This window comes from Mus musculus, chromosome 4 (assembly GCF_000001635.26).
Source record: "Mus musculus strain C57BL/6J chromosome 4, GRCm38.p6 C57BL/6J".
NCBI classification, from domain to species: Eukaryota; Metazoa; Chordata; class Mammalia; order Rodentia; family Muridae; genus Mus; species Mus musculus.
The window spans coordinates 43,896,738-43,919,845 of record NC_000070.6 but is presented as its reverse complement, the minus strand read 5'-3'; the positions used below and the strand labels follow the sequence as shown (position 1 = coordinate 43,919,845).

The following is a 23,108-nucleotide window of genomic DNA, read 5'->3' as shown; positions in this document are numbered from 1 at the left end:
AGTGGGAGGTTACAAATAATGCTGGCCCATGGGGACTTTCTTGGATACATGCTTTCATGTCTCCTGGGTAAATAAACACTTACTAGTAAGCAGGAAAGAGTGAGAAGCCAACACCCTTCAAATGCATGCCAGGCTTTTAATCTAGCAATGCCAATGGATCTAAGGAAGCAGCTGCAGAAGTTTTAAATCACACTTGCCAGGACTAGTACTACCAACACTTTTCATGTATATTCTTTTAAAAGACGCACTTTCAACGGCTAACTCTATGGCATTCAACATGTTTTCAAATATGTATATAAATCAAACTAACTAATACAAATTAGCACAAATATTTTACCCTGTTCTGGTGGTAAACACATCAAATCTATACTCTTAGCAATTTCACATATGCATAGTACTTATTAACTGGAATATTTATCCTTTTTTTTTTTTTTAACAAGACATGGTCTCACTATGTAGCTCTATCTGTTCTGGAACTCACTGTGCAAACCAGGCTGGTGGGTAGAATCAACTGCTTAAAATTCAAGGATATTTCTTTACTGAACAGTTCAAATAGGAGTATCCTGAGGTATCAGGATAGTAAGAAAAGTAAGGGGCTAAGATCTGAGACTGAAACTTATCAGTAAGCAGCTGAGAAAACAGAAAAGGGCACTGTCTTAGCCAGGATTTCTATTCCTGCACAAACATCAGGACCAAGAAGCAGTTGGGGAGGAAAGGGTTTATTCAGCTCCCACACTGCTGTTCATCACCAAGGAAGCCAGGACTGGAACTCACACAGGACAGGAACCTGGAGGCAGGAGCTGATGCAGAGCACATGGAGGGTGCTGCTTACTGGCTTGCTTCCCCTGGCTTGCTCAGCTTGCTTTCTGATAGAACCCAGGACTACCAGCCCAGGGATGGCACCACCCACAATGGGCCCTCCCACCCTTGATCACTAATTGAGAAAATGCCTTACAGCTAGATCTCATGGAGGCATGTCTTCAAGGAAGGCTCCTTTCTCTGTGATAACTCCAGCTTGTGTTAAGTTGACACACAAAGCCAGCCAGTATAGGCATTTAGAGCAGAACTCCGGAGATCCCCACCATTCCCAGTGACCCAGTGACCCACTGGTGCAGAAGGAAGAGTGACTGAAGGCACAGGATATTCTGAGTTCCCAAAGCTTGAGGCATCTCCTGACTAGAAGAGACTCTACAATCATACTTCCTTTCTAGGGGCCATGTAGAAGGGACAGAGCATTTCAAGATGAAGTCAGAAGGAAAAACAGCTTTCTTTTACTCCAGAAGGCACATCAGAAGGTAGTGTTTTTTTTAATGACAGTGCATTTCTATTTTCATGTATAATAATTTTCCTACCTGTTGTTAAAGTTTGTACAGTAAGTCAGGTTTGTACAGCCCAACTGGCAAGGCTCCCGGACATCAGCCAGACACGTCAGCATGGACACTTCCACCGGATTATACTCACAGATGCGGTCAAACTCTTGCCAACTCTGTGTATTTCCCCAGCTCATGCTATAAAGTTTGGTGCACAGTTCCCTGAAGCAAAAGAATAAATGCAGAGCATTAGAGAGAAGTGCAATGAATATTTGATCTGCGCAAAACTGCAATATTATTAACTGTTTTTAGGAATGTAAAGGAAAAGTACAAATGAACGAGCTCCTGGGACTGGGAAGCAGAGAAAGCCATCTTCTCCATGAAACACGGCCTTTCAAAACCATCTGAAGGGCTGGAGAGGCAGCTCACCAATTAAGAGCTCTTCCGGAGGGCTCAGATTTGATCACCAGCACCCACATGGCAGCAGCTCATAACTGACTGTAGCTCCAATTCCAGGGGACCCAACACACTTTTCTGTCCTCGGAGGGCACCAGGCTTGCATGTGGTGCACAGATATACATACAGGAAAATATCCATACAAATAAAATAAAAATACAATCCAATGTATATATTTTTAAAAAAATCGTCCATGGGACCGAGGGACTGAGAGACAGCTAAGCGGGCGGGCGCAGGAGCTCGCCACGCTCCTGGGGACCTGCGTTTGGCCCCAGCGCCCACGTAATGGTGGAAGGGAAGAATGAAGGGCACGTCCCGCCCATCTCCACACATAGTCCATGGCGTGCATGCCCATCCCGCTGCACCCCAGTAATAACGAAGTAAGTAAATGCAGTAGTAAGTCAGTAAATACATTTCAAAAAATTAAAGAAAAATCACCCAGACCCTTTGCTGACTGATAGAAAGGTAAATACATTTTCCGGTCCCTAAGGCATTCTGTACATCCTAAGTTCTGGACAATTATTTTTCCCCACAGCTTTCTTACTTCCTCCTTTTCTCAATATGTATTTAAAGTAAAACACAAGTTTTTATGTCCACAAAGGTACAAGCTCCTCTAATTGTGCTAATCATAGAAGGCAGAGTGCTTTACTAACGAGCATTTTAATAGTAACTCTGTGTGAGACTGTGCCTGGGGTGCTCAGTACCCTGCGTTCAGTCCCTAGAACCAGGAAAGATGGCCGTGGGGTTTACAGATTAAAGTTTAAGTTACTTATCTTCCTTAAGCCCCTCAAACCTCTCCATACTACTGCAGTTGACCCACGACATCCTGATGTTCAGCATCTGATAACTGTAAAGCAGCTTACACACAAAGCAGGTCTGCTAGGACATTTCCAAAGTGCCTTTATACACTGGATTCATTAGTTTAATTTTTAAGATTAAAAGTAACATATGTTCACTATAAACATTTGATATCACCGAAATATACAAAACTGTAAGTAAATATTTCCCACTGTTCTCACAGTTATTTGACTCTCAAAAATGCTCCTGTGAAGAAGGGTTTGTTTTTTGAAGTGTATGAATGTTTGCCTGCTTGTATGTCTGTGCACTCTGTGTGTGTTAGGGCCAATGGAGGGCATCAGATCTCCTGGAACTGAAATTACAGACAGTTGTAAGCTACCATGTAGTTGCTGGGAATCCAACCTGGGTTGGCTGGCAGAGCAGCCAGTGCTCTAAAACACTGACCTAAAGAAAGTATCTTTACTCTGCAGTCTGGCTGCCCACTCTTCCTCTAGTCATGAGCACTGTTTTATGTGTGTGCTTCTTCAAGGCACTGTGATGCAGTATCACTAAACAGACCAGACCCTGGCTCTCACAGGAGCACAGACATTTGAGGAAGAGGAAGTCAGTATTTTCTCTAGCTTTCTATATTTCTAGTATTTTCTCTTTCTATATTTTCCCTGAATAGATTATTCAACATCTCAGAGTTAGTTTCTAACATTTAAAACAGAAATTATATAAATTTCCCCAATTATCTCATAAGGTACAGGAAGGTCAAGTCTAGTGAAACTGAAAGCATTCAGCAAATAAACCCTGGGTTGTTAAGGTAGTTCAGCAGGTAATAGGGCCTGCTGCCAACCTACCAATCCCTGGCCCCATATGGTGGAAGGAGAGAACCAACTCTCAAGCTGTCCTTAAATTTCCACATGTCCCGCAGCAGACTCCCTCCTAAAAAAATACTAAAAAACATAAATAACACTCTTCAAATCAAAACCAAGTTGGGTGTGTTTATCAGGCTGGCACCTTTAATCCTAGAACTTGGAAGGCAGAGGCAGGTGGAGTCAGCGAGTTTGAGGCCAACCTGGTCTAAATAGTGAGTTTCAGGACAGCCAGGGCTACTTAGAGAGGAGTTGTCTCAAAAAACAAAACAAACAGCAACAAGAACCATCCCAGGCTCCGGCCACTCAGCTTCTGTGAATGCTGAAACATGCTCAGCAGCCCTCTCATCAATACCTTTATTAACTTGTATACGGAATCCAGCTCTGTAACTATAAGGCCAGGTTACTCACAACTAGGCCTTTCAATTGACTTTGTTTAGATTTGTTTGTATCTTTGGTAAAGTTTGACGGATTACCATAGATATATTTTTTTTTGTAATGGTACATCCAATTTTATGAGAATAAAATATTTTTATTTTCCTTTCAGGATATCCTAGTAATGTTGGGCTCCTTTTTTCACAAAATACCTCTACTCAGGCAAACTTCTGTTACATCTTTGTTGTGGTCTGAATGAGAATGGCCCCATGGGCTCATGTATTTAAATACGTGGTCCTCAGTGGGTGAAACTATTCAGGAAGGATTAGAAGGTGTGGCCTTGTTGGAGAAGGTATGTTGTTGGGGAGAGGGGCTTTGAGGTTTCAAGGGACTTGTGCCACCCCACCCCCAAGTCTGCTTCATGATTGTGTCTCAAGAAATGAGCTCTCATCTACTGCTCTAGCACCATGCCTGCCTGCTACCACGCTCCCTACATGATGGTCATGGACTCTAACCCTCTAAAACTCCAAGTCTCAAATAAGTAAATTCTTCTACAAGTTGCCCTGGTCATGGTGTCTCATCACAGCAACAGAACGTGACTATTCATCATGATCTCAGGTACCTCCACTTACTTTCATCTCTACATTGTCTGCTCTGTTCACATTTGCATTATTTTTTATCTCTGGGTACAATACCCAATTGATGCTGCTATGATTTGGATGGGAAATAAATAATTCCTCAAAGACTCATGTGTGGAAGGATTGGTCCTAGGCTGGCAACCCTATTTTGGCAGAAACTGTGGGAGGTTGAGTTTAGCTGGAAGATTTGACTGGAGGAAGTGGGTGACTGGGTGGCAGCTCTGACCACCACACTCCCTCCATTGGCATATTCTGCTTCTCCTCAGATCAAGCCAATGGAGCCAGAGGACTATGGACATACTTGTGAGTAAAGGGCCTGAAGATGCCAGAGGAGAGGATTAGATCCCCACAGTTGGAGTTATAGGTAATTTTGAGCCATTCAATATGGTTGCTGGGAACCAAACTCAGGTTTTCTGCAGAACAGTAGTACTCTTAACCACTGAGCCATCTCTCCAGGCCCAACATGCTGTAAGCTTAATGATATCACATCATCTTTAAATATTCATTGCCATTTTAATAGTTAATCTTTTGTACCCCCACTCAACATATGAAACAAAAATTTAAAGGACTGAACTCAAGTTCCATGGGATTCTATGACCGCTTCTGACCTCTGTGGGCACCAGGCATACATGTGATACACATGTATACATGCAAGGAAAATATTCATATAATTTAAAATTTAAATTGTATTGATTTATGTGTGTGCGCGCATGTGCATTCACAACTGTGAGGCAGTAAGAGAGCAGCTTGAGGGAGTCTGTTCTCTCCTCTACCATGTGGATCCCAAGAATTGCACTTAGATCATTTAATTAATTTATCAGGCCTGGTGGCAGGCGTCTTTACCTGCTAAGTAGTGACCTTGCTGGCCCTAACATATTGTATTGTACTTAAACAGTCTTCCGTAAATACTTGCTGAACAAAATAGTTAAAGACTCTGGGCTGGTGAGATGGCTTAGCGGGAAGAGTGTCACCACTTTTGCAGGACCCAGGTTTCGTCCTTAGCATGTGCATGACAACTTACAGTTGCCCGTAACTCCAACTCCAGGGCGTCGGATGCACTTTTGGGCCTCTGGGGGTACCACTCATTCACCCAAGTATAGACAGGACAGTCATTCGCATAAAATAAATAATCTTCTTTTAAATTTTTTTAAAATGTGAGAGATTTTCTATCTTGTACTATCGTTTGCACTGAGAATTGAATCTGTGCATGCTAAGCTTCTACCACTGAGCTATACTCCCCAGGTCAGATTTATTTCCCAAAGGCTAAGCCTACACAACACAACAATTAGACATTTGTTAAAAGGCACCAATTAAAATCCTGTTTCTATTGATCTTGATAAAGGAAAATGCGATACTAACCTACAGGTTGAAGTGTTTGCTTTAGAGCAACAGTGCAATTTGGCCCCGTCGAGGCCAGTTGAGGGAGGAGGGTGCACAGTGACTCCAGGGTGAACCGACTGTGAGCTTTCGAGAAAACACTGCCAAAGAGGATCTTGAGGCAAGGGCTGGGTCTTACAACCCTCAATGAGACCATCAACAATCTCCATTTCTGTTTTCTTAGACATTAGAATTCTCTTGCAGGCGTTTTGGCAAGCATGGTCTTCAGCTCTGTCACAGCAATATAAACCTACATTCAGGACATAAGCCCTTTATTAGCTGGGTTTATAACATTGCTCAGAAGAGAAGAACACGGCAGCAGGGGAGAAAACAACAAGTCTCTGCAGTAAACAGGGCCTACTCCCTCCACCATTCTGCAGCGCTTCTCTTCCCAGAGCCCACCACAGTTCACAGTCAGGAGTTTTCTAGAACTGTCCTTATAAAACGAAAGTTATTCCACACCTAAGAAGGCCTCACATGAAACATTTTATTACGCTCTTAGGAAAAATACTGCAAATCAAAGTGGGCTTAATTCCTGCTTGTGTCTAGTGGGGACTCTTTATGTAAGATTGATGACTAATTTCCATGGCATTAAAATCATTCCATTTAATCATACCCTAGGATACCACAGACTTTTTAAAGTCTGTACAAGCTAATTAATATAAATTGTAATTTAGATAATATGAACTCTGACAATATTTTAGTTTATTTCCGCCTTTAATTTTCTTTTATTTTTTGATGATAGGGATTGAACCAGGGTCTCAAACATGCTAATGAGCCATGATTTGCCTGTGAATGTCCCCACTCACCCAGCCTTTAATTTTCTACAAAGAACTAGAAACCAAAAGAATACTTTCAGCCAGGCTATAGACTTCGAAAGGGTTCTCTCAAGTAGCTTTCTCAGGTGTCTGCATTTGAAGCAGCAAACTCAATTTGAAGCCTTCTTTTCTAGGTTCCTGTGTTAGGACAGACACTGGAGTTATTGCTCTACCCTTAAAACCTCTTTCTGCCTTAGTTTTCTTAGAGCTTCTATCCCCTCACCCCAGCAACACTTCAGTGTGGCCTAAATGTCAGGAAACACAGATCAGCTTTAAAATAAATGAAGGCCACGTGTCTGATTTTCACCACACCACCACATCACAGGACGTCAAAAGCCTCAGATTCTGATTTCAATTATGATCATACAATGCATACCACTTTCAAGATAATAAAAGAAGCCTTAGACTATGCCAGTACAAACACAAGCATCTCTCTGCCTCACGAGTCAGTCTCCTGTCAGTCTGGTCACCAGGCAGTTCTTTAGACTCTGCCTGCCTCGCGGTGAGCAGAATGGACTCGAGCATATACAAAGCAGGTGCTTTGACGGTCCTGCGAGGACAGCTTCGTTAGGCAGCCTTGGTTTGTCAAAAATATTACTCTCTTATTTTTATAATTTCTTATGAAAGTAAGAACTTCTAATTAATAAAAGCTCCCGCATTACAGAAATCTACAGTGTAGAACAGCTAAGTAGAACCCAGACTATGCTTTCATTAACTTGTTTTCTTAATACATCTCAGACTTTCTGAATAAATGTACTCCCCTTTGTAAGTTGTAAAGTGTGGTTATTACATAGAAATATTACTTAGCCAATATACTAATGATGCATTTTTGGGTCATTTCTATGTTTTTACATATATATACACATACATACATACATACATACATACATACATACAAACACATTTTTAAGTATTCTTGTATAAATGACAACATGGAATTTTCTGGTCAAAAGGTATAATATGGTGTACATCAAAGAAATCTGGAGGTTTCTCAAATGAACTTGACCACAGACACCCACATGAATGAATCAGTTTGTAAATGAATTGTTTTATCAAAGACTGAGAAGAACGCAGCCCTTTTACTTACTATCAGTTGGGTTTCTCATTGGATAAGACTGGGTGTAATTATTCACACAGTGTATCAACTGTGGACTGATAGAGGCACAATAATTTTCCACTGCTTTGATCTGAGATGGCCCAGGAGAAGAGTCTGTTCGAAAAATGGCTTGACAGAATTCTCGGCAGTTGGTGTGATGGCCTGCGTAACTGCAGCACACCGAGCCCACTGTGGAGAGAGAGGCGACACTGAAATGCAAATAGCTTTTGTTAATGTTAACTTGGTGACCACCGCACAGCTCGAAGTGTGAGGTGTAAAGCACGCCATAGACGGTGAACACGTGACTCAGCAGGACTACAGACATGGGGTCATTCACGTGCTCACTGACACATGACGGTCACACTCATCAACTTAACTCTCTAGTCAACTACATCCCTACCTATGTAGTGCCACAACCCTGGAAGTGTGCAGAAGCACATGCAAGTATTGCAGGTTGTAATGACAATTTAGGAGCACAATCTGGTGTTTAATGCATGTCAGGACTGCTAACGTACAACAAGGCACCTAAAACTGTCACATTACCAAAGCTGCCTCCCCAGTGTCCAACGTGCCCATGCTGAGAAAACAGGAAAGGCCTCTCCGTGCTGCAGTTGTACAGATTTATAGACAAAGCAAGGCCAAACCAAAGAAAGCATAAGGACAGTGCCTTAACTTATTATTTGGATCTGAAAAACCAAGAGAGAGCTAGGCGACTTAGCAAACTTAATAACTGTGTACTTTGAAACAGAAATCTCAAAATTTCTATACAGTAGGCACATCTGTAAGAACCTTCCTATATTGTATAACTAATGCAATTTTTCTCAAGTCAAAGCAAAGTCCTTTGAAGGTGACTGCTTTTGTATCTGTAAAATAACCAAAGCCAGGTGTGTAGCACACGCCTGTCATCACATAGCACTTGGCAGATGGAGGCAGAGTGATCACAAAAGATGGCCACCTAGACTTCATGAGATTCAAGTAAAATGACTCAAATCACAACAGCGACAACCCCAGTGGCCAGGAGTGCTGCTGTACACTTGCAATCCAGGCTGGGCAAACAAGCACACAAAGAAATACACAACAGATGCCATTTACTGTGGGAGAGGGAGCATAGCTGGAAGCCCGGGTGTGGGAATCATAAAGGAGACGGCCAGGAGACCCAACCAGCATCTAAAGGTGTGTGTGTAGGGGGTGCCAAAGGGGCTAGAGAAGACGGGTGGCAGGAAGAGGTTTATAGAGAGGCAGCTAAGAATTCCTGCGTGGTATTAGAAGTGGCTACGGAGGAGCCAGAAACGGCATCATGAATTCCAAAGAGCAATGAACTTGGAATTCAGGTGACTTCAAGAAATATCGATGAGTCATGTGTAAATTAACCAAGCGAGGGCACACCTCAGTTTCCTGGGCTATACATCATTCCATACCTATTGTACCAGCTTTGACTTACACCTACACCCAAGTTTATGTCTACTACTAAAGAACATATGTTCATTTTGGGGAGCGACCGCTTTCCAGTGCTGCTATGTGTGGTGCTGGAGATGACGAGGACCGTAGATGTCTAAGCACACACTCTGCCTCTGCGCTACATCTCCAGCCACACGGAGAAGTGCTTCTTAGTGTCCACTGCAATGGTGGTGCTCTGGAAGTTCCAGTGCGTGAAGTGAAACAGAATCAAGGACCTGTCTCCTGTCTCCAGTGGCTTAGCTCCCTTGCCAGTGTGGGAGAACCCAAGATTACCTGCCCAAGACCACACAGCACACTCTGAACGAGGCCCCAGTTTGACAGGGTGGAAGTGCAGGACCGTGTGTTCTTCTGCAATACACCACATTGGAAAGCACATCCAACCAGCCGCTTGTCCCTGGGTTTTCTTTTCCCACCTCTAACCACTGCTCTCAACGCTCCCTTCACATGGGATGCTGCTCCTCCAGGCTCCACTGGACACATCTTTGTCTGCTTCTCTCTCATGCCCCGTCCACGAATATCTTATTTACCTTCAAGACCCAGTTAACCTATGGACTCCATGAGGTCTCCTCTAAGCAACCTTGCAGTGAGATCCCTGCTTCCTCGGAATTGCTGCATTTTATCAGTGTGCTGCCTCACATTCTACTCCAGTTCCAAGTTCTTTGTGTTCTGGCCATGTCCCCCACAGAGAAGTGTCTGACCCACACCAGGCAAGTATTCAGTAAGTATCTGTGGATTGGACTGAGAGGCAGCCCTTAGCAAGGACTACATCATGCATGTCTCCTCAGAAATGACCCCATTATTGGTGTTATCTTTCTCTAGTGATCTATCTATAGCACTGGCTTATAAATATGCTTCCAGGACACGGGAATTGCTAGAACACATAAATGATTTGAACAGGCAGTGGCCTTGCAGAATCCTGTGTGCCTGCTTCTTCAGATGGCTTAGCAGGTGTAATGCTAAGGGTATGGGCAATCAGTTCTGACTGTTAAAATGTCTGTAAAATGTCTTGCTCTCTGGACTGCTTGTGCAATCACTGACAATATACTTACTTTCATTTCTGCTAATGCAACTGAAAAGAGCATTCTGTAAATTAAAGAAAAACAAACAAATTAGCAAGCAGAATTTCTAATTTTTTTCCGTTTTAGAATCACATGGAAATCAGGATATCATATTTTTAAATTCTTTTCTAAATCCCAGGGTGCAAACACAAGATGCTTTGAAACAACTTCCTGGTTGAGAGTGAGCATCGCCGTGGTAGGGATCTCTCTGCGCTTAACCTGGCCTGTGAGGATGTAGGATGTGTGAGGCGCATGTATGGAGGGGATGACCATGCTCTGACTTCTATTTGCTCTTGTAGAGTATAAAACATTTTTTAGAAAATAAAATAATAAGAAACACTCGGACTTACATTATTTCCTGTAATCACTGCATTTTAGAGTTGATGTGACCTCAGAAATGACCTCTAATTGTTCTCAAACATGACTGTGCAGTGGAACCTCCCAAACTTCCCAGCCTATTCCACATGACAGAAATCTACATTTTACACACCATTTCAAAGATAACTTTCATTTAGTCTTCTTGTAACCAGAGCTTGGGAAACTCCCTGGCATTTTACAGAGGGAAGCATTCCGTAGGCAGAAGAGGCCTGTACTAGTTCCCAGAAGTTGCTAAAAGCAGAGTCTGAGATCAGAACCAATTTTTCTAGAAGCCATAGATTATTGTTCAGAATGTCATACCCTGTTTAAGTCATTGTCTGAAAAATAAGGGAAAGCAGGAAAGAAAACAAGAAAGGGGCAAGAAACATAAGAAACAAACGAAACAAAATAACAACAAAGCCAAAACCCTTCTTGTCCAAAACCATTAGGCTATCCAGGGCACGTCAGCTATGAGTTAATATCATTCATAACTGGAGGAAAACAGCTCACTGAAGTAAATGTGCAAACAGAGAGCATGGAAGGAAAGCAGATGTACCGTGACTGCCAAGTCCAGCTAAGGGGCTGGGCTTAAAGGACCATCTTTAGTTGGGCATGGTGGCACATGTTTGTAATCTCAGCACTTGGGAGACTGAGGCAGGAGGGTGTTGAGTTTGAAGCTAGCCTGAGCTACACAGTGAGCTTGAGAACTTGACTCAAAAAAATGAAAATCAAACAACAAAAAATACAAGTGAAAAAGACCAGCGTTACCAGCCTTGGAAACCCAGCTTCAGAGGCTTTGCAGCATGGTGGTACCACCTGTGACCCATCACTACAGATGGTCAGGTGGGAGGTTTGTCACTGGTGTGAAGCCAGTCTGAACTACATAGTGCATTTCAGGCCACCCTGGGCTACAGTGGAAGACTGTTCAAACAGCCAAGAGAAAAGTCTGTCTATATTGTTGGTGAAGCTGCATTGCATCGCCTCTCTCTACCTAATGATATTCCATTGTAGGAGTAACCCTCAGTGGAGTTATTCATTCAAACCAAAGTAAGTTAACAAACCAACCAACCAACCCACCCACCCACCCACCCGGGTCTCATGGGGAGGGACAAGGAATCCGTTCAGTGTGCGCTGTTTCTGCAGAGCTGATAGGCCAGTATCAACAGAGGGAATGAAGAGCCTCTCAGTGTTCTGCAACAGTGAACTGTTTTGTATGTCTCCTCACACGTGTTCTTTGCATTACTGCGACATTTCAGTTACCCATCTCAGACAACCCTCCACTGGGGTTCACCAGCCCCAGCAACATTTATAAAATCAAATCAAATCAATATTAAAACTAGTCTGCAGAGGAACAGCCTCCATCAGAGATGACTTGCCGCCTAGGGGACACCTGACACCCACGCTCATTCTCTGCTACTGAAAGTGCGGTGGAGCGAGCACTCATTAGCCTCTGTGAGTAGAGGCCATAAAGGTTGCCGAGTACAGGCAGATGTCCCAGGTCTCTAAGGACCTGGATGGCAACGTCAATCATACCAACTCTCTATAACCCCACCTTAATGCTTATTAATTTGTCCAAGCTAGATTTTTAAAATTTGACCTTATAAGCAAGAGACATATCACTTCTAGTCTAGTCACTTAGCTTAAGAGGAAGGCACTAAAGGAAATAAAGGCTCAGGTGTCAGAGATCCTCCAATTCAATATCCTTATGTGACTGAGGTCACAGGAGGGAGAAACAGTTACAGAAGCCAGTCTTCCCCACAGGGCAAACAATGCAAGGTTTGCAAACTGTTGAAGGAAAAGGAGGACAAGCCCGTCTTCTGTGATGTCACCTGCACAGCATAGACATCCCCCAAGCAACTGTATCATTTCATTAGTGTTCAATGATAGCCCTTTCATACGTAGGTTTTCCTGAATGTGTTGAATGAAAACTTGATTTTTTTTACACAGAAGCACCATTAATTTTAACATATTACTTCTACATCTTTACTCAGTCTATGGTTTAAAAATATGTTTTGTCTGGGGCTGCAGAGATGGCTCAGTGGCTAAGAGCACTGGCTGCTCTTCAGAGGACTAGAATTCAATTCCTAGAACTGGCATGCAGCTCACAGTCGTCCATAACTCTAGGTCCAGGGGCTCTGACACAGTCATACATGCAAGCAAAACACCAATCCATGCAAAATAGTTAAATAAATAAACTATTTAAGATATAAAAATATGTTCTGTCACATTGGCAATGTGATAAAGTCGTTATTCTGCTACACCCATGTTGATTGTTATAGACCTGATCGTATCCAGCTTTGATAAGAGCCCTATGTTTGTTGTAAGTAATCTTCATTCTTTCCGAAGTCAGCTGTTTTCAAACTCGAATTCCTCCTGCCTCAAATTTCCAAGTACAGGGATTACAGGGTGTGTCACCATGCCTGATTATCAGCAACTCTTCTCGATGCTTGAGCTACTGTTGATTATTGATAGGCCACAGGTGTGTGTACGAATTATAGCATTAGTTTGTATTACTTCATGTCTTAAATCACTTCTGCTGGTGTCTTAGCTAGTTTTTTTCAAATGTCTGATCGCCATCTGCTGGCAAGAACAGGAAGTAAGTGTTCACATTCTCTACTTACGAGGCCTTCTTTGACCTGCTTACCATTACCACACCCATGGGACCTCCGCTGAACAGCTCCCCAGCTGTTTTTAACATATAAAAACTACAGTGGTACTGAAGTGAGGGGATACCACACCAGAAACCCAAGAACACACCAGTGTACTGAGGCTGACAGGATCCTAAGATCAACGTGGGCAACAGGGTAATGATTTTAAAAATAAAACCCTACCTAAGAAAGCACTATTACCCCACTCCAGGCCACAGCTTTGACTGATCCTCACTCTCACCTTACTTTCTCCTTAGGCTGGGAAGGGGTTCCCTCCAGGTCCCAGTGTGGATCCTGCAGGCTTCCAGCAGTGTGCTTGCTCACTCTCTCTAAGACTATATGGATTCTTCTTCCCTGGACTAGACTGCAAGCTTTTGGCAGACAGTGGCTCATCCCTGAGAAAGCTGATATACATGCACTGGGGTGTCAGCTCACTGCATCATCAGCTCCATGAATACAAGGCAGATACAAAGACAACTGCAGAGCTCTGCTCCAGGGACTCAGGCCAGTATTAACTAAGATATACTTAGGAGATACACACACTCTCTCTCTCTCACACACACACATACACACACACATACATACATTTTTAATTACCTCCAAAGGGAGGTAATACTTTAAATCTATCTCCCTTCCCTTCCCTTCCCTTCCCTTCCCTTCCCTTCCCTTCCCTTCCCTTCCCTTCCCTTCCCTTCCCTTCCTTTATTGTTTTTTAAGACAGGGTTTCTCTCTACATAGCCCTGGCTGTCTTGGAACTCACTATGTATATCAGGCTAGCCACAAACTCACAGAGACCTCCCTGCCATTGCCTCCTGAGTCCTGGGATTGAGGTATGTACCGCCACACCTGACAGTAGATAACTCTTTAGGGTATAATAGTTAGTGATCCATGGGAGATGATTTGGAAGAGGGGATCTGTTGGATTTTATTTGATTATATCTGGGAAGACTGTACTCAGCAAGAAGTGTAGAAAGATGACGACTGTGTGTTTTGGTGTGTGTGTGTGTTGCATGCCTTTAATGAATCTGTTGTTTAAGGCCAATCTGGTCTACATAGTGAGTTTCAGACCAGCCAGGGCTACATAGTGAAATCTTATCTCAAAAAGAAAGTTGGCAGAGAAGATTCTAGAATTGTCATTAAATAGGAGTAATTAAAGATATGGGGTCTGGGCTAGGGAAGTGGCTTCGTGATAGAGCATGATACCCTGGCCTCTACTCCTGGTACGACAAAAACAAACAACAAAGCATGAGAAAATAAGCCACCCAGAGAAAGGCCATTTAAGACGAGACAAGATCTCGGCTAGTCTGATACGACCAAGACCGTAGGCATACTCTTACACAGCTAAGGTATGGACGAGAAAAGAAAAGAACCAGGAACAAGGACATCAAACAGGAGTTTCTCCTAGGACAATGCTAAACAACAGAGCAGTGCACCCCAGCAAGTCTTACTATGGTAAGCCAGTACTGCAGGACCCAACAGGTTTCGCTCTTTTTGGAGCTCATCAGCTGCAGGTAACGGCCAGATCTGATATATACACCTCTGTGGAGGGTCACCATTCCTTAAGTTTCCCATCACACTCTGCTATTTACTCCAACAACTCTTGGCACTTCCTCAGTGTGAACTGATACATACTTTATATTTAGACTCTTACACTTTGTGTATGTGTAAGAGCAAGTGTGTACCCACTAGGGATCGAGCCAAGGGCTTCTAAGCCACATCTCCAACCTGTGTACTTTTATTAAAATAGCCAAAAGCTGTGTGAGGACAGCACAGCTGTCCAAAGCCTATGCTGTTAGCTGTCCCACCAGAACCACTGCAGCAGACTGACATTACACTACAGCTTAGGGGACCTCCAGCTGCCAGTGACATGGCTGGTTCTGCTTTTTCTGGTCCCTTAGACTGTTCCCCACCTCCCTTCTTTTATGCTTCTAACACAAAGTAACTCTAGAACCACGGTTAATTTGATGCAAACACATCTTTCAGCATACATTTACTGAATACTCGCTGCGGACCTGGCACAACCCCAGCAGGCATAAACAAACACATACTCAACACTGGCGTCCAGGGCAGAGTGAAGTGCACGCTAAAGGTGGTAAGAGTGGGTGAGGACTACATACACATTTCCTTTCTATACAAAAAACATTTCTGGGAACCGCAGGAAATAGATGGCTGTAGAAGATGACATGGGAAAGACTTGATTACATGCTATTCTCAACTGTGAACCACATGAATAATAAAAAAATACAGTTTTACACAAACCTGCACTTGTCACACGTAGCCATGTGCTGGCAGTGGTGCAGACAGCTGTAAGGTGGAACTCGCCTTAGGCTCTGTGGTCTAGGGCCTCTGTGCTGCCTTTATCTTAGCATTCTCACAGACCCAGTGGTCATCAGCAGAACAATCTAGTTATATTAGCATCCATCGCATGCATGCCTCACGACTTAGTGGCAACAGAGGGTGTTGGGTCCTGTAGGGTTAGAGTTACAGATGGTCGTGGGCAGCCATGTGGTGCTAGGAATTGAATCTAGGTCCTTTGTAAAAGCAGCAAGTGGTCTGAACCACCGAGCCTACTCTTCAGCTTCTTAAACCTTAAAAAAAAGGCCAATCTGAGAGATGAGATCTCACCCTGGGTTTTCTTTACTGTTTGTCGCCTTCTTTAAAGAAAACCGTCAAAGAACTACACTGAGGAAAGGAAGTAAGACACAGGAAACGACCGTTCTGTGTGTGGCCTGTCTGGAAAGCCCAGAGCAGCAGTGAGGAGAGGAAGAGGCAGACAGGAGCATGGAGGTCTGCGGGCAGCTGAAGCGCTCACTTCAGTGGCTTGAGCAGCAAATGGGAAGGCCACATTAGGATTTGTAAATTTGTGTGCTACCTTAATGTCCTGAACTAAAATTTAAACTCATAATTTTATCACCATCACCAGGTCTCTGGACATTTTGCTACCTTCACATCCCTCACAGAATTTATCAATGTCTCCTCTGACAGTCAAGGAAAAAATAACAATAATCTGAAATTCTAAAAATTACCAAACTGGTATCCAAAAGAAAAGGTTCACAGATAAGTTGTTGACAAAGATGGTTTGAAAGACCACTATAGGTTATGTCTCATATCTCACAGAAAACAGTTTCTCAGTTTGCTGAGTTTTAATCAGGTTAGTCACAGAGCGGCCTCCCAGTCCCAGCACATTTTTAGTTTACATAAAAGTAATAGGTTTCACCGCGACAGTGTCACACATGCACGTGCACACACACGGATCATTATATTTTGTTCTCACTTGCCCCCTACTCTCTCACTTAATCCCACTCTCCTCTCCAACCATCTTAATGATGCATTATTTCCTGAAATCCTTTTGGATACAAAATTCTAGATTAACAGCTATTTTCTTTAAGAACCATGTAAATAATGTCTTCTGCCTTCTTTTGTTACTTCTGAGAAATCAGCTATTGGTCATTTTTGAAAGAAAGTTTTTTTTAAAATTCTTTTTAATGTAAGTGATGAGGTTGATGACAATGATGCTATAATATGTAGATACAATCTCTTTGGTTGTTTTTTGTTTTGTTTTTTCGAGACAGGGTTTCTCTGTGTAGTCCTGGCTGTCCTGGAACTCACTCTGTAGACCAGGCTGGCCTCGAATTCAGAAATCCGCCTGCCTCTGCCTCCCGAGTGCTGGGATTAAAGGCGTGTGCCACCACCGCCCGGCTGTAGATACAATCTCTTGCAGCCTGGGCTGACTTGAACTCACTTGAGTATGAACCTGAACATAATCCTCCTGAGTCTATCTGGACTCACAGGACAGAAACACTACCCCAGCTTCCGCTATGTTTTTATTTCTTCAATTAAATTTTTATTTTATGAAATTCTTTCCAACTATACTTGCTCTGTGTATTTTCAGGATCTTGTTTCTTACCCATATTAAATATCTTATGGTCTGCATGTGAGAGTCTCTATAGCGCAGGCGCCTGGGCCTATGCTGTTCACTACTGTTCCTACATGTGAATCTCTATAGCAGGCACCTGAGGTTTATTCTGTTCCCCACTGTTCCTGCTGGCTCTTGTCTCATGGCCTTGTTCTCTAGTAAGGTTTGTGATTTTTTTTTAACTGTGAGTTGCTTACTTTCCTTAGAATTTTATCTGTGGGAGCTTTAAGTCTGGAATAAAATTCCCTTCTTCCAGAGAGAATCTGTGTTATTTGTCTTCGGCATCTAAGAAAGGACTACCATTTTAAAATGATTTTAGATACAGTCTCAGCTTGGGATTTTCTAAGCACCTACTTCGTGTGAGTGACTTAACTAGTAACACCAGTTTTCAAGAGGGACGTTAGGTTTGAGAGGCAGCGTGTTCCTCTACAAAAGGAGACGGTCACAGTTTTGTCCCCCGTATTTCAAGTGCAGCCTCTTTGAGGAAAGATCACAATTGGGTTTTCCATCTTCTGTTGGAACCAAAAATCTCTTCCTTGACCTCCAAGTATGAGAGTCTATATAGCTATGAAACCTGGCTCAGTAAATTCAATGTCCTCAAAGCTTACACCTTCTGCGTGTTCAGTCCCTGCTGAATTTTTGGCTTGTGTATTCCATTGCTTCTTTCCAGCAGATCAAGCTAGCATTTTAAACTGTTTATATCTATAACACAGAACAAGGTAGTAAGTGTGTCCTAATGCCAGAAGATGAGGTCCTATATAATACTTTCAAGCACAGGACAATAGTAAAAGTATGTCAGGTCAGTAGGTGTCTTAGTTAGGGCTTCCATTGATGTGAAGAGACCAAGGTACTCTTATTTAAATAAGCTTCCTAGGAAATCCCCTTAAAGGAGCCAGGGCCAGTTTTTCACTAAAGATAATAAGCTCTTCTGAATGTAATCGCTCAGTCTCTGAATCTCTACTCAAATAACGTAAGATCTGTCCTTCAGGGTAAATACAACACTGAAACCACACACTTAAAGGAATGGCCACCTTAAGGCAAAGAAAAAAGATATTAAATGCCCAGTTTGTAAGACTTTGATGTGAACAGAGAACCAGCAAGCTAAACAGACTGTATTATACCAAATCTATCCAATTCACTTTAGAGGTGCTCACAGACAGTCCTATCTCTAGGCTAGACTTCACTTGTCATTTGCTTTGGGTCTGTAATGCAAAACCAGTTTCCTGAATTAAAGTAATCCTGACTCTCATTATTTCTAAATAATATGTGAGAAATCAAACTGAGTTTTGAATTATGTTGAGTTATTTGAGCTCTTAATGCAAAAATAATGAACTCATAGGCTCTATAGACTTTTGAAAAATGGCTGTTTAATTAATTAATTAAAGGCAGCAGTGTGGGAAGCAATCTGTTCTTATCTCTGTTGTAGCACAGTGTTTGACTCTCTTACCTTTCCTGTCTCGTCCTTCATCAACACACACTGCAGACTTCCTAGGGCAATGCAGAAATCCAAACAAGAGAAGGAAGCACACTAAAGTAATGGAGGACAGGCTACAGGAGATGGACAGTGTCAGACATCATGTGGAAGAAAAGAAGGAATTGTCACAGTTAGCCACTTTGTTCAAGAGAAAGCCACATTGGTCATTTCAAAGGTAGAAGCAAGAAAAAAAATTAACAGATCCCTTCCTTCTTGACAGCAGGCTCTTCTCAGTAGTAACAGAGGGAGACTGATGTTAACCGGGAAACTTCTCTTCAGAGACCAGATGTAACTCAGCCAACAGAACAAAGGGACAAAGGGGAAATAAAACTCTCCAGTCTAAAAATGTTAATGAAGAAATGTAATCATATACTTTGAGAAAAGGAAAAAACGAATCAATCATAAGTATAATCTAGAAGCAGTTGGGAATGACTGTTAATAGCGTCCTCACTGTTATGCAGTTAAGTCTCCCAACTCCATGACCTTGACTCTGAGAGGAATACAAGTGTCACACTTCACAGGGGTTCTAGAAACAGACACCCAAAGGAGTCTTGTACGTTTGCACAAGGCAAACTATCTCCTCTATTTCCACTCTCTTATCTCCATACTAGGGAGCACAATGCTGGAGACCCATCCTGGAGACCAGGGCTTCCCAAATGCAAGGTGTTCAAGTGTGAAGTGCACATTTTAACAGCCTGGCTTTGTTAGTTTACTTCTTCTTTACATAGGAAGTTTATAAAAAAAAAAAATAGACATCAAGATGGGTTCAGAGATAGGAAAGGGACTAAGGAGGATAAAGAACTTATGAAAAACAATTTCAGAATCTAAAAAACCAACCAGTGGCTTTGCTATGAAAATATCATAGATGAAATCTTTGAATGAGAGATTTAAAGCATTTCTTTAAAATCAATACTTAATCTCCACAAATCTCAAAGTCAAACACTTTAGAGAAAGTAAATGATGTTTTTACCAAGGCTAAATGTTCTGCTAAGTTAGAACACAATTTGTTTAAAAATGAATTAATTTTTAAAATTTAAGTTATTATGTCAGTTCTGAGAATAGTCTATCCAAATTTGTTAAATAAGATACGTACCTCATATTCTTTCCTGCAAACTTTGGAAATATCATTTTTCGAAGATGCCTAAAAGCAACCAAAAATCTTCATTTACTATGCATGCTGTTTCTTTTGTATAGGACAAACCCCACAAATTAGTATATATTATTATATAAAATTGTTGGTATAATATTTTTTATTTCATCATGGGAAACCTTATACTCAAATATTTAGATGTTCCTAAACTACAACAAATGTTCTGTGATGTTTTAAGACAAATAGCACCAGGACTAGTTCAATACGCTGGCGCTTCAGCCCAGCTTTTATGGTTTCAATCTCACATAACAACGTGGTTCTTTTGTTATTTTGGAAACTAGATGACTTTGAAGGAAATGTAAATCAGAGGCCTTTTAAAAGCTGAATTCCACTCTAGTGACTTTTCTTGTGAAGTTCTGCCAGGGTGCTTACATTTTGCTTTTTCTTTAACCCTTCACATCCAACATTTTATACTGACTACAATGCGTCCACTTCCTCAGAAAATCAGGAGGATGGAGAATATGGTGCTCAGGCGGCTTCCACTGTGCTCTCAACACATGTGCAGAGAAGGCAGTGACCCTCCCCCATCCAGAAGACTGATATCAGGTAAACAGCGAGGTACTCCTCACAGGGAAGGATATACTTCTGTGCAAAACAGACCTGCTGCCAAATGGTCATCTTCCACACGCCACCAGTCTCGGTGCAGAGAGCCTGCTCCAGAGTCAAGGGAGCTCGCCCCTTGTTTCACTTCCTCCTATTCTGTCACCTAGCCTCACGCAATTTATAACAAACGAGCTGATAAGGATGGGGGAGGCAGGGTTGGGGTCAGGGCAAGGAGACGAATGGGCTGGCACCTGCTCTATGGCCCCAGGATTTGAGTTTAAACCTGTGTACTTCAACTTTACTCTAAGATCTGGAGGAGAGTAGCAGATCCCTGAGTCATGTGCTGCCCAAATGTTGCAGTGCACACTGCAGTATAGTTTTGTGTCCATAGCAGTGAAGGGGAGGCTGGGTGTAATGGATGACTCCTGTAATCCCAGCACTCGTGAGGCAGAGGCAGAAGAACTGCTATAGATTGGGACCTGTCTGATGTACATAGAAAGTCACAGGCAGCCAGGGCTACACAAAGACCCTTTCACAAAACACAAATAAAAACTCAACAGCAAGAGGTGCTGGGGACATTGGCATCTCACACATCCCAGAGAACAGTCTCTAGAACAAGCTTCCAGCTATGTTCTGGGTTAGTTTAACAGCCAGTCTCTCTCAGTTATGTCTATAGTCACCACTTGGAATAGCAAATCTAGGAAGCCACTGTTACTAATGTGAGGAACCACTGAAAGACATATACTGTAGACTCAGTGGCCTATCTGAACTGGAGCAGAGACACACCTACTCAAAGAGAGGCTTACCAGAGGGAGGGGTGACACGTGCCTTCAGAGCAGAGAAAGGAAAGGAAAGGAAAGGATCACACACCAGAGTAAAGCCATGATGACAAAGACAAGGGAAGATGAAGACAAAATGAGCTACACAATGACTCAGTGTGTCCTGGGCAAGGACGAAATGCCTTGCTCTCAAAAATTCTTCTCTATGTGGTAAAGAGATGGACAGAAAACAAAAAGGGCTGGAGAGATGACCTAGCGGCTAAGACACTGGTGCTCTACCAGAGGACCCGGGTTAATTCCTAGCACCCATGTGGTGGCTCACAACCACCTGTAACTCCAGTTCCAGGAGATCTGACGCCTCCTCTGGCCTCCACAGGCACCAGGTATGCATATGGTACATAAACATACTTGAAGGCAAAACACACATACACATAAAATAAACATGTAAATGAATCTAAGAAAAGAAAGAACAACAAGAAGAAAAGGTTGAGAGTCTTGCATGCAGTGGCCCCAACTGAGGAATAACAAGCCTAATGCAGAATTTACAGGATTTTTAGGTCACCTCTTCAAAGCTATGAAGCAGACAAGTCCAAAACCCACACAGCTAAAACTCCTATTGTATTCCATGATACTTCAAAGCTTGTCTTTCAGGAATTACCTGCTTGCATGCCTGTCGGCACTCCAAGCCAATAGCCAGTTCACAGCAGCCTAAGCCAACCCAACCATCGGACTTCTTAAATACCCCTGAAAAACAAAATGTTCAGATGTTTTGGTCACAAGTATCAGTGAAGACAGATAATATAAAAGTAATGGATATCATTACAAGTCAATGAAAACCAATTCAGACGCAGGGCCTCCGAGCGGTTATGCACCACCCCTGGCCCTTACTCCCAGTGATGTCATTTCCTTTGGGTACCACACTACATAGTATCAAGCCCTTTGGTTTTCTCCTTTTCTGTTCACCCTAAGCTCTGTCATGCTTCATCTTCGGGTAAGCAGCATCTCTATGAGAGGACAAGCAAGGTAAGGAAAGCCAGGGAGAAAGAGCTTCTCCTTATCCCATACTGTGCATCACATATAAAAATTCTAATATAATTTAATCAAACATGCAAAAAAGCACGTGAATCTTCTGTGTTAAAATACTAAGTATATAGAATAGCATAAAAACTTATTACCTTGTTTAAAAACTGATATACAGAAAATATGAAGAAACAATTTCTATGAGCCAATCCTGGCTTTGATGGGCACACATACAAAATGACTCTGGACTATTTTGGTTTAGTTTGCTTCCTGCTTCAGACACTCTCACTCTTAGAATAGTGAACAGTATCTGTGTGACTCATAAGCTACATGAGCTGTTATTCATAATGCAGCTCACTGCTATCTCCACACATCTAAACCTGAGAAAACAAAGTTATTCAACAAGCTCTTTCATTTTTGAATCCCTACTGCCTATAAGCTATTCCATTGCATGCTATATGGAATATGAAATTATAAAACAGATAAAATGTATAAGGAGTATCCCCTTATGGAAATGATACTTTGGTCTGAACAGAAGTGCACCGCTCAATGTGTTTGCAATGCAAGCTTCAGAGTCCACCATTCCTCACAAGCTCACGAAACATAAGGCCTATTCCTTTTTTCTAAGCATTGGCTTAACTGGGGCTAGAAGATGAGTTTCAATCACAGAAGACCATGCATGCCAGGGTACAGAATTTAAGCTTTATTACAAGGGAAGCAGAAATCTCCTGAGGTATTCTTTCTGAAGGAGATGAGAAGCACACATATACTATACTTAGACACTAATCATAAATTTATTATAATATTCTATCCCAAGAGTGTAGTAACAAATACTTGAACTGGGAATACAAAAGGCAAATACAAGACCTTGCAAAGGGGATGTCACTGGAACTAGTGTCTTTCTGCTAATTTGGTTTTGTACTTTAGTTGTTACCCAAACACAGAGATCTAGGTAGTGATGTCTACCAGTCACAAATAACA

The 23,108-nt window shown here is 42.3% G+C and overlaps 1 protein-coding gene across 2 annotated transcripts in view; it reads right to left on the bottom strand.

The window, feature by feature from the left end:
- Reck (reversion-inducing-cysteine-rich protein with kazal motifs) overlaps positions 1-23,108 on the bottom strand; it is a 69,286-nt gene that overhangs the window by 24,961 nt on the left and 21,217 nt on the right. The window contains exons 5-11 of one of the 2 annotated variants that reach the window (XM_030253674.1): positions 21,766-21,851; positions 19,729-19,776; positions 18,609-18,709; positions 10,233-10,266; positions 7,717-7,914; positions 5,794-6,061; positions 1,353-1,532 (exon numbers count right to left, since the gene is read on the bottom strand). In XM_030253674.1, coding sequence (XP_030109534.1) covers positions 1,353-1,532; positions 5,794-6,061; positions 7,717-7,914; positions 10,233-10,266; positions 18,609-18,629 — 701 coding nt within the window. In that variant the 5' untranslated portion in view covers positions 18,630-18,709; positions 19,729-19,776; positions 21,766-21,851. The remainder of the gene's footprint in view (positions 1-1,352; positions 1,533-5,793; positions 6,062-7,716; positions 7,915-10,232; positions 10,267-18,608; positions 18,710-19,728; positions 19,777-21,765; positions 21,852-23,108) is intronic. The other variant, NM_016678.2, reaches the window with a different exon arrangement.